Below are 15,288 nucleotides of genomic sequence, written 5' to 3'. Positions count from 1 at the left end.
GGCACAGCCTCTGTGATAAAGTGACATTTGAGCAAAAACTTCTAATGAGGGAGGGAGGGAGGGAGTGATACAGCTGTCAGGGCCAAGAGCTTTCAAGGCAGCGAGAAGAGCATGTCAGAAACCCTAAGATGGGAGCAACTGTGGCCCAGTGCTGTTGGACCCATGCGAGCACAGGAGGAAGGAGTGGAGAGGTGCCTGTGAGCCTTGGTAAAGACATTGGTATTTACCCTCAGGAGGGGAGTCATTCAAATTTTGAGAAACTAGAGGAGTGATGTGGTTTAACTTAGGCCTTACAAGGATCACTCTGCTGTACTGACTGTAAACTGCATGGTGGCCAGTTAGGAGGCTATAGGCATGATCCAGCAGACTGGGAGGGTGGACTGGATCACAAGGCAGCGATGGAGATGGTGAAAAGTGGTCAGAGTCTGGATACGGCCATGGAATTCATCGATGGATTGGATATGAGTTTTCAGAGAAAGGAGTGTAAAGTGACTCCAAGGCTTTTGGCTTCTAAATGAAGATGCTTGTTCTAGGGGGTGGGGTGGGGGGAAGCAATTGCAGACTGGTGGGCTCAGTCTAGTCTTTTGGAGTCTGAGAGCTGCTTCACTGAATTCGTTTGTGTAAGGGTTTGGCTGGTGAGAAAGGACCAGAAGCTGGAGCCAAAAGTTGGATAGAGGCCGGGCGCGGTGGCTCAAGCCTGTAATCCCAGCACTTTGGGAGGCCGAGACGGGTGAATCACGAGGTCAGGAGATCGAGACCATCCTGGCTAACACGGTGAAACCCCGTCTCTACTAAAAAATACAAAACACTAGCCGGGCGTGGTGGCGGGTGCCTGTAGTCCCAGCTACTCGGGAGGCTGAGGCAGGAGGATGGCGTAAACCCGGGAGGCAGAGCTTGCAGTGAGCTGAGATCCGGCCACTGCACTCCAGCCTGGGCGACAGAGCGAGACTCCGTCTCAAAAAAAAAAAAAAAAAGTTGGATAGAGCTGGAGGGTACTATGGCTAGAGCGAGAAGCCATCTGTAGGTCAAGGCCAGAAGTTTGGATCGATAGGAGAATGCAATACTGAAGGCAGTGTCAAGGTCAGAATCCAGTGTTTGGTAACGTTTGGGTGGCAGTGGGCAGTAATTCAGACAGGACAAGGGCAATGGTGATTTAAGTACTAGGCATTGGCCAGGCGTGGTGGCTCACGTGAGCCTGTAATCCCAGCACTTTGGGAGGCCAAGGCGGGCAGATCACAAGGTCAGGAGATCGAGACCATCCTGTGAATGGTGAAACCCTGTCTCTACTAACAATACAAAAAATTAGCTGGGCGTGGTGGTGGGTGCCTATAGTCCCAGTAACTCGGGAGGCTGAGGCAGGAGAATGGTGTGAACTCGGGGGCTGGAGCTGGCAGTGAGCCAAGATCACGCCACTGCATTCCAGCCTGGGCGACAGAGCGAGACTCCATCTCAAAAAGAAAAATAAATTTAAAAAGTACCAGGCATCATGCTAAAAAGCCTATGTGTACAGTATCTCATTGAATTCTTACAACTCTACGAATTAGGTATCATTAGCTCTACTTGACAAATGAGGAAAATCAAAAGGTTGAATAACCTCTCCAAGGCCACAAGGCTTGTAAGCAGAACAGTTTTAAGCTTTGATTGGATCTAACTCTGCAGCATGTGTACCTAAACACTATGCAATGCTGCAAGGTTCAATGTACCAGCTGGCAGCTGAGGTTGCCTCAGAGGTTCAAATCAGGAGGGTGTGGAATTGGTAAGTCCAGGTGGAAGCAGAGTCTAAATGTACAGACGTGGCTCCAAGTTTGTGGTTTACATTAGGCATGAAGAAACAGGCTTGGACTGGACTTTGAACCAGGAGACTGGGATCAGCATCTCAAATCTGGCACCAGCATTCCCACTCACCCAACTACAACAGCACTAAGACCTAATTAGGCAAGATGTTGCAGAGGCTGACAATTGTAATGGAAAGTCAGTATTCTGCTTAGCTAGGTTTGTGACACTACCACTGTATTATACTCAGATAAACATGTGAATCCAGTGGAATTTCTTTGTTAGACCTCTGCATTATAACTGAAACAGTGTTCTAATGTGGACGATCAAACACCCTTCCCCTTCTGTAAGATATTTGTTACATAGATGTTGGAATCTATGTTGAAAGAGCTCACAAAGATCCTTCTCTTCACCTGGCTTAAGGAGACTGCTCTAGATCCTACAGGAAAGAGCTTGGTGAGTTTACACTGCTCTTTCAAAGGCAAACAACCCTGGCGTTCCAATACTTTTGCCTTTTTCTCTACCTGTCAACTGGTAAGGGTGCACTGAACACAAAATTTCATTCTCAGTCTGCTTAAAAGGCACATTTAATGCAGCCAGTTCAATAAAAATAATACAGAAATAAGATCTATAAGCAAGCACATCCTGGCAAGAGCTAATTGCTGTGCTATTATAATGGGTTAGAATTAAATAAGACACTGTCTGGTTCAGAAGTTGTTTCAGGTCAGGCTCGAGTACTACGCATTTCTAGTTTAATAAGGAACTTAGGCTCACCAAGATCGTGACACCCAAGTGACGGAGAGTCAGTGGTAAAACTGGGTCCAGAACTCAGATCTCCTGATTTCCAGTTCAATCTTCTTTCTTCTCTACTCAGAAGGTACTAGGATCTGAATGATAAACAATGCTCACATGGAGAGGTATCAGGTAAAACTGCAATTGACTAATATGCCATACATGATGGACCTACTTAGGGTAGAGTCTCTACTGGCTTTTAATTCAATAGTAAGCAGGTACTGAAAAGGCTGGGAGCAGGTCAGCGGTTCAGACAACTGTCCACTTGCTGACTAGACCACTAACTAAATGTGCTCTATATAAAACACACCAAAGCATTGAATGGAAAACAGTACTTGCAAATAAAATAATTTCATAAGCAATACTATACGGGTGCCTTAACTGAGAAGCGAGAAGCAAAGGTGATATTTGCTTGGATTTTATTTGAAAACCCTATTTGATTCATTATCTACTTCTCCTTAGATAAGGCCCCCAGTATAATTACATAATTGGCTCAGCCTTTAAGATTTAAAGCCTCTGTTCCCAAGCTGCAGTGGCTGCAGCAATAGGAAATGAGAAACAAGGCAATCTCATATTGAAGTGGCTACGTAAGGATCCCTAAGGTGTAGTCATGATTTCCAGCCATGCAGTTGTTTGGAATTAGAAATCCTGATTCCTACTGTAAACTGAACATTGCAAAGCTGGTAGGATTAATTCAGTGGAAGAAACTTGGTTTCTTGTTTGGAGGCATGTGGATGAATAGGAACTCTTGTGTATTGCTGGCAGGAATGTGAGTCAGTACAGTCACTTTTGGACAGGGATATGGCCTCTTCATAGACTTGAAGATAGGTTGCAACTCCACTCCTAGATATCTGCCCTAAAGACACTCTTACACATGTTCACAAGAATTCTCACTGCAAAGATGTTGGTAGAAGCAAAATTTTGGAAGATGTCATAAAAAAAATATGTTGTGGCGTAGCAATTAAAATTAAAGCTATCAGGCAAATGATAAAAAGAGCAGGGGTGGCCATACTCATGTCAGAAGAAAACGCTTTACAGTCAGGCACAATGGCTCACACCTGTAATTCCAGCACATTGGGAGGCTGAGGAAGATTGCTTGAGCCCAGGGTTCAAGACCAGCCTGGGTGACATGTGGAGACCTTGTCTCTATAAACACATTTTAGGAGAACTATAAAAAAAAATTTAAAAACTAGCTGGGCATGTTGGCTCATGCCTGTGGCTCCAGCTACTCAGGAGGCTGAGGCAGGATTGCCTGAGCCTGAGAAGTCAAGGTTGCAGTGAGCTATGATCATATCACTGCACTCCAGCCTGGGCCACAGAGTAAGACCCTGTCTCAGAGTAGAGAACCCAGAAATAAATTCTCATCTATATGGTAAAATGATCTTTGACAAAGGTGCCAGCTACTCCTAGGTACTCAAGAGGCTGAGGTGGGAGGATCACTTGAGCCTAGGTTCAAGATTCAGTGAGCTGTGATCATGCCACTGCACTTCAACCTGGGTGGCAGAGCAAGACCTTGTCTCTTTGTGTTTCATCTTCATTACCCTATAAAGATACTTTGATTGCAAGTGGGGACAAAGTAAATGGCACATAAAATTTTTATTGCAAATTTGACTTTACAATACTTAGTACTCAGCCTGGGTCACCCTAAAGCAAGCATATTTTATATAAGCGGTTTCAGTTTTACTTTCTTCTTTCTTTGAAGACTATGTTTTGACTTTTTAATGCCAACAAGTCAGATCATTGTGTAGATGGCCACTAAACTGCCAAGGTGACAGTAACAAATGTGGATTAAGCCCAGGAGCCAAGTTTCCCAGTAAGAAAAATCCTAGGCCTCCTTCAGGGGAGACAGCATTTGAGTCAAAGCTAATTATTCTCAAAATGAACATAGATTTGCAAAAAAAAAATGGTTATAATGGAGGATCAGGGACCAATGTCTGCTGCCCATTGCTTTCTTTACCTCCTGTCTGGTGCTCTCATGACACTCAAAGCCTCTGCACTTGTCACCCCACCCAGATCCAACTACAAGTGTCCCATTTCCTGCCCCCCACAAATCAATTCTCATGACTGCACTTCAGAGCTTGTCCTCTTAAGGTAATCTGAGTATGTTTAAATTCATAACGTGGACAGTATTCAACCAGAAAACAAACAAAAATATATATATGTGGCTTTGAGAAGGTAGGCGGGCAGATATTAACAGAATTGGTGTCGTACAAAACAAGGATGAAAGAAAAGTGAGGATGGTTTTATAGCTGGATAGGTAAAAGGGTAATTTCTTAAGCAAAAATGTATTACGGAGCAAATACTTCTCAAGTTTTCTCTGACTGCACAGTTCAAAGATTCAACTATACATTTTACCTAACAGTTTTGAAATACTATAAAGCCTTATTCCATTCTAATGTGTGATGGTTTAAGTAAAAAGACTTCAACCTTCTCAGCCTTTCAGACTAGCAATTTATAGCCATAATTCAAAGTGATTCTGGTAGTAATTTTCATTCTAGCAGAAAATTTTCATTAATCCAAGAGTGAAACAGGAGCCGTATTTGCTGGCCATGTTTTATTTGTCCTTTTTCTTCAAACAGGATAACCGAAGATACAGACAGTATTCAATAAAATAAAATAGATGAAACAAATTCTAAGAGACTGTGATGCCACATGCTACGTTTAACCTAATTTTATTCATGCTTGCCTTGGGATGGGGAATAGATCATTCAGTAAAAACATACAGTAAAAACAAAATGTCTTATCATGTACAACTTTTAAACTACAATAATGATGTACCTTAATTACTTCCATGCACACAAGTCTAACATTCTTTTTTTTAAAAAATAAACACAATTAAGACTTCTAGGAGCATTTTATAATAAAGTAATTCCTAATTAATTTTTCTTTGTAGATAGATCAAGCACCTCCAAAATACAAATTCCTATACACAGTGAGCACGTTACTTAAAATGAACACTTTAAGTAAATTAAGTACGTGGACAGCCTTAGGATAAGCTGACATTATAGATTCAGCTAAGTAGGCAACGAACAATAGTGCCAAATGGAAAAAGTGTATTTGCAAATAAATTTTAAAAACTAAGTTAATTTTTATAATTAAATACAGAAAATATACTGATTTGCTAAAATAAATAAGATGTGATGTATTAACACTTCACTATAAAGAATGCATATCAGAACATTTATAAACAGTGAATGAGTTTTATTAAGAATAGTTTACTACAATAAACGCTGGCTAAATAGAAGTGCATTTTGTGAAGCACTATGGGTGGTATATGTTTTGCCACATACTCTTGTTACCTTGAGGTAGATAACACATGTGTACCAAATTCGGCATTCATTTTCAGTTGCTGCTGGTATCATGTGTTTTAAGAAATGTGTACAGTATGAAAAACTTGAAAATACTCATGAATGAAAAATGTCTTAGGAAAAAAATAGCTATTTTCATGCAATTATGTACAGTCTCACTGTGTAAATTTCAAGGCAAGGTTTGTTTCCTGTAAAACAGATCATTGTTCTATGAGAGAATGTTCTTTACTTGTCTTAGTGCATTTCTTTTCTCCTCCTGCATTATTTTGCTCTAGTCTTTATTTTTGTGTGCAAATGACATGCCAGTTAAAATGAAAACTCTCACATGTAGAAAAAAAGTCTGGATTTTAAAAACCAAGGAACTCATAAAATCCTTACTAAATGACACCATCTGATTCAAGTAAAAAATGACTTAAACACTAGTAATAAAAAAAGACAAAACACATTTCATGAATACAAAGACAAATGTCTGCTGAGTGTTTTAGTTCAGATGTTTCAGAATGCTGCTGTATGTTTTATGAGGAATTTGAGGGGAAGATTTCATAGCAGAAGGTGTTAATGTGGCCTGTATTGACTTAAGTGGTGACCCAACTGGACTGTGAAACTGCGGGATGCCTATGGACTCGAGCTGCTTGTTAAAGAGGAACTCCCCACTGTTGTTCAGAAATCCTGCCTCATGTCCTCTCTCCCCAAGCTTCCCATCCTCTATTGGCTCAGTTTCTAGCATTTCAGTATCTTCTTTCCTGCTAAAGAACTTGTCCAAGTAACTAGTGTAAGTGTTTTCCTTCTCAACTTGTTCATCCTTCCTTACCTCACAAAACTGATTGATGAAAAAACAGTCCTCCCCACCACTCACAAACTGGCTGTCCCAAGAAGATTGGTACAAGGCTTCTAATTGAGCCAGATTTGCCATTCCTTTTTCCTGTTTTTCTTGGCTTACTGACTTTGATATCAAACTTTTCAATTCTAGTTGGGACACTGAGCTATTCAAGTCATTTAATTTATCAACAACATCAGTAGGCTCATGTTGGGAACTAAGTTGAATAGTTCCTGCAATAAAGGAATCAAAATCAAATCCCTGATTCTTTTCCCTTTCTTTTCCAGCCAGTTGCTGTGATGCTTCCTCTAGCGCTATCTGGGCTTTAACCAATCCATTCCTTTCACATTTTGATTTGCCTTTCTTATCAGATTTTTCTTTGCTTTGTTCTTTCCAATTGGAAAGATCTATAATAAGCTTGGGTTCATAGTAATGGTTAACTTCACTCTCTCTCCAAACTAAGTTATCTAAATATGATGACGACCTCGTTTTGTAGTTACAAGTATGGCTACACTCCAGATCACAATATTTGTTTTCATGATGATCTGAGTATTGCCAACAAGGCTCAGTAGAGTAACTGGTATCAAAAGCAGGATCCTCTAGATACTTTTCCCGATCTCCATCCAAATATTTTCGGGGATCAACTTGTACTTCTTCTTCATCAGTGACATCGGACAGAGCTCTTGGATCAAGCTGAACCTCATCAATATCAAAGTTGTTATGTATAGGCCAATCATGCTCTGAAAACTGACAATCATGATACCTGAAAAAAATCAATACACTAGTGTTATTCCACATATATGATATCATTTTCAAATTCACCGAGTACCTTTTATGTGACAGCACTGTGCTAGGTCTATGAGGGGATAATTATAGGAGAATAAAGTCATATGACTGCCTTGCCCTACCAGAACTCAGTCTTGATAGCTAAGCTCTGTTAACATATTTGGTAATTGCCAATGAAGTATGTAACTTCATGAGGAACTGAGTCTTCCATTCTGAAATAAGACCAATTCTCATTTATTTCCAATTTGTTTTCTGTCCACCAGTTTCATGCAAACAAAAGACTTCATGGCCACAAAATGCAGATCTCGAATCTCAATCAGGTACCTTACAAATGTTTACAGTAAGGGCAACTAGAAGAGGTTTGCTGGAAAACTCATCACCATGAATAGCAAAAATCTCCCTGTGTATATGTGTTACTGAATGTGCTATCCTATTACATGCACAATCATTGAGGGAAAAGAAAAGAGATTAGATGACTTAGCTAGGTATAATAGAAAATGCAGGCCAGGTGCAGTGGCTCATGCCTGCAATTCCAGCACTTCAGAGGTGGGCAGACCACTTGAGGTCAGGAGTTTGAGACCAACCTGGCCAACATGGTGAAACCCCATCTCTACTAAAAATACAAAAATTAGTTGAACATGGTGGCGGATGCCTGTAGTCCCAGCTACTAGGGAGGCTGAGGCAGGATAATTGCTTCAACTCAGGAGGTTACAGTGAACAGAGAGATGGCGCCATTGCACTCCAGCCTGGGCAACAGAGTGAGACTCCGTCTCAAAAAAGAAAAGAACCATATTTAGGGGGGTAGAAATGGGCACATGGAGAGAAAAAATAGTTTGCAGATTTGTGTAAACATACCATACCAATACCTCAATATTTGAGGAGGAGGAAAAAAACTTCTTCTTAAAATCTTAAGATTGTCATTAGTGGTTCCCAAACCTGGCCATACATCAAAATCACCTGATGACTCTATAAGCTACCATCCTACTCTGAAGCAGAATTATATCTAAACTTTCCCAGAAATGTATTTATTTATTTATTTATTTATTTGAGACAGAGTCTTGCTCTGTTGCCCAGGTTGGAGTGCAGTGGCACAATCTCAGCTCACTGCAATTGCCGCCTCCCAGATTCAAGTGATTCTCCTGCCTCAGCCTCCTGAGTAGCTGGGACTACAAGCGCCTACCGCCAAGCCTGGCTAACTTTTGTATTTTCAGTAGAGACGGGGTTTCACCATGTTAGCCAGGCTGGTCTCGAACTACTGACTGCAGGTAATTGGCCCGCCTTGGCCTCACAAAGTGCTGGGATTACAGGCATGAGCCACCGCGCCCAGCCAAACTTCCCTAGAAATCCAATTCTTTCACTTTATGAAACATCAAATTATACACTAATGTTTAGACTTCAAAAAGTCCCTTTTACTGAACCTCTGCTAAGTGTCCCCAAATTAATTTTGTCATTAGGAAAACAGATTCAAATACTGGCTGAGTATGAGCACTGTGGGAGGCCAAGGCAGGCAGATCACCTGAGGTCAGGAGTTCGAGACCAGCCCGGCCAACATAAAACCCCACCTCTACTAAAAATCAGCCGGGTGCCTGTAATCCCAGCTACTCGGGAGGCTGGAGCAGGACAGTGAGCCAAGATCGCGTCACTGCACTCCAGCCTGGGTGAAAAAAAAACAAAATCTAACATTAGTTGAAAATAATTTTTATCTTAAGATGTAACTACCACTGAGACACTGGAGATATTTTATTGGATATGATTGAGTCTTGTCATCTAACATCTTAAATTGTTCTGACATTCATAAAATGATTCACTTCCAACCTTCACAGTTTAAGGACTTTATAATTTTATTTACTAAATATGCCTTAAGGACTTTGAAAATGTTTCAAAGTAGCATTTAACTTTTCCCATCATGTATCATCTAACCAGTAATTACTTTATTAAATATTTAAATTAATGGCTATTTAAGGATCATTACTAAATTTTTCTTTTGAGATGGAGTCTCACTCTAGGCCGGGTGTGGTGGCTCAACCCTGTAATCCCAGCACTTTGGGAGGCTGAGGCGGGTGGATCACGAGGTCAGGAGATCCAGACCATCCTGGCTAACATGGTGAAACCCCGTCTCTACTAAAAATACAAAAAAAAACAAAACAAAACCAGCTGGGCGTGGTGGCAGGTAGCTGTAGTCCCAGCTACTTAGGAGGCTGACAGGAGAATGGCGTGAACCCGGGAGACAGAGCTTGCAGTGAGCTGAGATCCCGCATTCCAGCCTGGGTGACAGTGCAAGACTCTGTCTCAAAAAAAAAAAAAAAATAGAGATGGAGTCTTGCTCTATTGCCCAGACTGGAATGTAGTGGTATGATCTCAGCAGCCTCTGCCTCCTGGGTTCCAGTGATTTTTCTGCCTCAGCCTCCCAAGTAGCTAGGACTACAGGCACCGCCACCCGCCACCACACCTAATTTTTGTATTTTTACATTACTAAATTTTTAAGACTTCTACACTGTCTTATACATAATATTAAAAAACTCATTACATACAGTCCACTGAAAGTTCAGTAAATACTCGTTTTTCTAATTTAGGATCACTTTACCTTTCCCAGTTATAAATGTGACTGTGAGTTTCATCCATAAGCAAAATATCATCAACTTCATCTTCAATATGAAAAGGATGGCTTGAAATTGGCTCATCCATTGGAAAAGAATAGATGCTCATGTAAGGATGGGAGAGCGCTTCTTCTGCTGTTAACCGATCCATGGGGCTAAATGTCAAAATTTGTTCCAGGAAATCCAGTGCTGCAAAAGAAAAGGTAAAAGTTTTTGAGAAAAGAACTGCTCACCTTTAGAAAAACAGCAAATGTTGATCTCATTTATTTAAATGACTAGCTAAGTGATTCCCTTAGCACTTCATACTACACAATAGGAAATGAGCATTTAATTGTACTAACAGGTCTCCATCTTATAAAGGGGAAAAATGGACTACACAATTAAAAAGTTAATTTGTCAGAAATAAAACTCTGGTTTTATTTAGGACTCTGGTTAACCACAAACCCAATTCTTAAAATAAAACAGGCTAGTAGGCCTTCCTTAGCTCCTCATACAGCCTGAAAGCTGTATTTACATCAGCCACACACTTCTATGCCTTATGATACCGACCTTCAACCCTGGATCATCACCACCATCTACTCTCTGGCCACACACAACTGATGAAAACTAGCTGCAATATACCCCATCTGGCTCATTACAAATTCATACTGAACAATTTCATTGTGACCTTTGCTATCTGGCCTTCTCTTTATACTCCAGTCTTCTTTATCATTCTCAACAGATAAACCCACTTCATATTTGTCTCAATCCTTACACTTCTTCACTATGGTCACTCACACATCCTCTTATCCTTGCCTTCTAAGTGAGAAAGATGGCCTTTCTCTCTCAAGCCAACCTGTACTCTAGAAAGAACCCATTCTTTTCTTTAAAGAGAGAATTTTAAGACACAGGGTCTTTGCTGGAGTACAATGGCATGATCACAGCTCATTGTAGCCTTGAACTCCTGGGCTCAAGGGATCTTCCTGCCTCAGCCTCCCGAGCAGCCAGGACTACAGGAATGTTACAATGGTGCTGAAGCATGCTAAGATAGAGCAATGTATGGTAAACCACAGAAAGGGAGGATGAAAGGTAAGTATCGAGGGAAATTAACCAGAGTAGGGCTCCTAGGAGTCTTATAGGTTCACTCAGATGTACTTAATCCTGTTTGCTTTTTTCCTTCAAAGATCATAAAGAGAGCGTGGGGTGAGAACATGTATTCTTTTTACCAAGTTGCCACTGCCCCGGAATGTGCTCTGTCCCAAAATAAAACTCCACTGTTAAGAAGAAAGTAGTATGGAGCGTATAATTGATAAATCTTTAGCCTCAAAAACTCCATCCACTCTGCGTTCACTTGCTTGCAAGCACAGTGCTGCCACGTGACCAAGGATCTTTGCTCAATGGTTAATCCCAGTCACTGGCCACATATTCAGTTTAGTTCCAAGATTAAAACATGGTCCCCACCCTAAGGAGAGTATGAAAAAGATTCAAATAGCATTATACAGCAAGGTTACAAATGCTTCAACAGCACCATCCTCTTGATGAGACTCAGCAATAAATGACAACGACTCTTAAGTGGATCCAGGTTATGGCTGAGCACAGTGTCTCCACCTGGCTGAGCAGAGCCACACCTGCAGAGGGTATGCAGACACCCACCCTGTTCCCCACTCTACCTCCCAATTCACAATTACTAGTTTGCATTTTAAAAGTGCTCCTTGGCCAGGTGTGGTGGTTTACACCTGTAACACTACCACTTTCAGAGGCTGAGGTGGAAGGGATGCTCGAGCTCAGGAGCTCAAGACCAGCCCAGGCAACACAGTTAAGATCCTGTCTCTATTTTTCAATAAAAAATAAAAAAGTGTTCCCACAGAGGACTTATTTAGTTCTGAACAGGGATGTTGTGACAGTGGCTACGGGGTTACAAGAAAGGGAGCTAGCAATGGAATTTGTGAAGACAGACTCAAAGACTGGTTAAGAACGTGGAACTACTGAAAAGCCTGCAAAACCTGCTGAAATGAAACACAGCAGCTTTCTTTCTATCCAGGCATTTACAGGAGTTACAAGTATATCTGAGGAAAAAAATGCCATCATGATTTTGCCGCCAGTGCCTACATTCAAAATACTTGCTACTTGCTCTGGAAAGTGATTCAGAGGAACAAAAAACCAGATCGTAGCCTAAGCACCAGGACAAAAAAAAAGGGGGAGATGAGAGTCGAAGTTTTAGGTACACCTTAAGTATAAAAAGACTATTTGGGAGAAAGTCCCATATCTAAGGATAAAAAGTTCCAGCTCCCCTACACAGATTTCTACTTCACACACAGGCATTCATGTGAGGGTTACTCTCATGTCACAATACCTTCTCGACTAATTCCTGGAAGCAGCTGAGTTAAAGGTTTGTGTGGCTCAGTCATGTCATTTCTAATGTAAACTGGAATTACGCTGAGAAGCTCCTGACGATCTTCCTCATGTACAACAGGAATAGATTCTAAAATCAGCTGCATCTGTTCAAGTTCATGTGCACCTGAGGTAAAAAACAAAACAAAAAAACACACACTAAATACAACACATTCCTCAATGTTTACTTATTTCGTAATAAACATACTAATTTAAATATTATAATGACCAGTGGGGGGATGTTTGAATTGAATCATCAGGTTTCACTGCTTTGACTATCACCAATCTACTTATCTATTTCCATTTCTGCTCACTGATATAGTTTTAGCTGCTTTGTTTCCACAGGGAACTGACTCTAAGTTTGGTCTCATATTAAGGTTATCACAGACTAGTGAAAAAAAAAAGCAACTGAGATTTAAGAGATCTAGATTCTGGTCTTAACTGTACCACTAATTAACTGGCTATAACTTCAGAGACAACAGCTAACATCTCTAGGACTTAATTTCACCATCAATGAAATGAAGGGTTGGACTAGACTTTTAAAATGAGAAGTTTTATAGTTCTTTGTTAGGGCTCAGTATTTCTAGGCTGTTAGGCAACTGAAGAAATAAAGGGGGCAGCCGGGCGCGGTGGCTCAAGCCTGTAATCCCAGCACTTTGGGAGGCCGAGACGGGCGGATCACGAGGTCAGGAGTTCGAGACCATCCTGGCGAACATGGTGTAACCCTGTCTCTACTAAAAATACAAAAAACTAGCCGGGCGAGGTGGCGGCGCCTGTAGTCCCAGCTACTCGGGAGGCTGAGGCAGGAGAATGGCGTAAACCCGGGAGGTGGAGCTTGCAGTGAGCTGAGATCCGGCCACTGCACTCCAGCCTGGGCAACAGAGCGAGACTCCGTCTCAAAAAAAAAAAAAAAAGAAATAAAGGGGGAAACTAGGCTAAATAGGTGACTTTTAAAAATTCCATTTGCTGTACTCCAGTATGGATGACAGAGACCCTGTCTCAAAAACAATAAAAATTCCAGTTGCCTTTCCTTTAATGTCTATAAATGCATTGAACATTCAAAATTTTTTTTAGTTCCTACTATGAGCAGGACACTTGAGAATACAGTTGTGAAACAAAACAGACCAAGTCCCTGCCTTCATGGATCTTACGGTGACATATGCTATAAGGAAAAAGAGTAAGCTAAGGGTGATAGGACTGTTGGGAAGAAAAGGGCTGTTAATACTTAAAAAAAAAAAAAAAAAAGTGAAGAGTTGGAGACCAACCTGGCCAACATGGTAAAACCCCATCTCTACTAAAAATATAAAAAGTAGCCAGGCATGGCGCATGCCTGTAGTCCCAGCTACTTGGGAGCCTGAAGCACAAGAATTGCTTGAACCCTGGAGGAGGCTGCAGTAAGCCAAGATCATGTCACTGCACTCTAGCCTGGGCAACAGAATGAGACTTGGTTTTTGTTTTGAGACAAAGGCAAGCCTCACTAAGAAGTGGAAAATTAAGGAAGTGGGGAATACACCAAACATTCATATGGAAGAAAGAAAGGAGTTCTAGGAAGATGGAGAGAAGCCCAGAGGAGACAGGCAGGTTGGTATGTCCAAGAAACAACAATTAGATAAGCCTAGCAAAAGTAGAGTAGCTTGGAGCACATAGTTGGAGATGAAGTCAGAGTGGTACTAGAACAAAGGGTCAGCTTTACCCTGAGTTGGAAGGAAAGCCATCATACAGTTTGAGCAGAGATACGACATGATCTACCTTATCTTTCCACAGGACCACTCTGGCTGTGATGTGGTAACTAAAGACAGCACATACTGAAGCAGGAAAGAGAAGGTCCTTCTAACAGGAGAGACATAATGGCTGACTGGACTGGGGGAGGGATAGTAAGAGTGATAATAACAAGCTGTTAAGAGTCTGGATATGGTTTGAAGAAAGAGCCCACAGATCTGTGCTAACAGACTAACAGAATTGAAGGACAGTGACAAGATTTTTGTCTAAGCAACTGAAAAATGGAGGTACTGGTTTGCTAACATGAGGAAGATAGTAAAAACAAAGTATGAGGAAGAAATATCAGAGGCCCAGTTCTGGATAGGTTAACTTTTGTTATTAGACATTTGAATGGAGATATTGAGTTAAGGAACCTGGAATTCAGACAAGAGGTCAGGGCTGAAGATAAACATTCAAGAGTCATCATCAGATATAGATAATTCTTAAAGGAATGAAAAAGAATGAGATTACCCAGGGACTAAGTGAAACTAGAGGAGCAGGGAGTCCAAGGACTGAATCTGGGATACTTCCAACATGAGGCGAAAGAGAAGAACTGGCAAGGGTGACTGGAAAGAGGCCAGGGAAGAACTGAAGAGTGGCATGTCCAAAGACAGCTGAAAAAGCACCTGAAGAGGGGAAGATCAATTGTAACAAATGCTGGAGATGGTTCAAAATGAGGACTTAGAATTGATAAGAGATTTAGCATTATGGAGATCACTGGTGACCTCGACGAGAGTGGTTTTTGGTGGAGGACCAAGCCTGATTGGACAGGGTGAAAGACGGAATGTAAGCAGAGGAATTAAGAGCAGCAAGGATGCACACATCTTTTGAGAAGTTTTACATTCAAAGAGTACAGTAGTATGTGGCAGTAGCTGAGGGACTGCGGGGTGAGGACAGAGATTCTCTTGTAAGACTGAAAAAATTAGATCAATGTTTGAATGAATACTGATAAAAACGATCCAGCAGAAGGGGTAAAGTGAAGATGCGAGGAATAGAAGTGCTAAGCAGGAAAGAGGGAAAATACCTATTGCCCAAGTAGAAGTGTTAACCTGGGACAGGAACACCTACAGAGAGACAATCTGTACAC

General features: G+C 41.3%; 1 protein-coding gene across 3 annotated transcripts in view; it reads right to left on the bottom strand.

Moving 5' to 3' along the window:
- Window positions 1–5,101: 5,101 nt before the first annotated feature.
- MAPK6 (mitogen-activated protein kinase 6) overlaps window positions 5,102–15,288 on the bottom strand; it is a 46,596-nt gene continuing 36,409 nt past the window's right edge. For all 3 annotated transcript variants that reach the window (XM_010361393.2, XM_030930310.1, XM_010361394.2), the window contains exons 4-6: window positions 12,406–12,570; window positions 10,061–10,262; window positions 5,102–7,453 (exon numbers count right to left, since the gene is read on the bottom strand). In XM_010361393.2, coding sequence (XP_010359695.2) covers window positions 6,355–7,453; window positions 10,061–10,262; window positions 12,406–12,570 — 1,466 coding nt within the window. In that variant the 3' untranslated portion in view covers window positions 5,102–6,354. The remainder of the gene's footprint in view (window positions 7,454–10,060; window positions 10,263–12,405; window positions 12,571–15,288) is intronic.

The sequence above is a fragment of the Rhinopithecus roxellana genome, chromosome 5 (genome assembly GCF_007565055.1).
Source record: "Rhinopithecus roxellana isolate Shanxi Qingling chromosome 5, ASM756505v1, whole genome shotgun sequence".
Taxonomy (NCBI): Eukaryota; Metazoa; Chordata; class Mammalia; order Primates; family Cercopithecidae; genus Rhinopithecus; species Rhinopithecus roxellana.
This window is presented reverse-complemented; position numbering and strand designations above follow the sequence as displayed.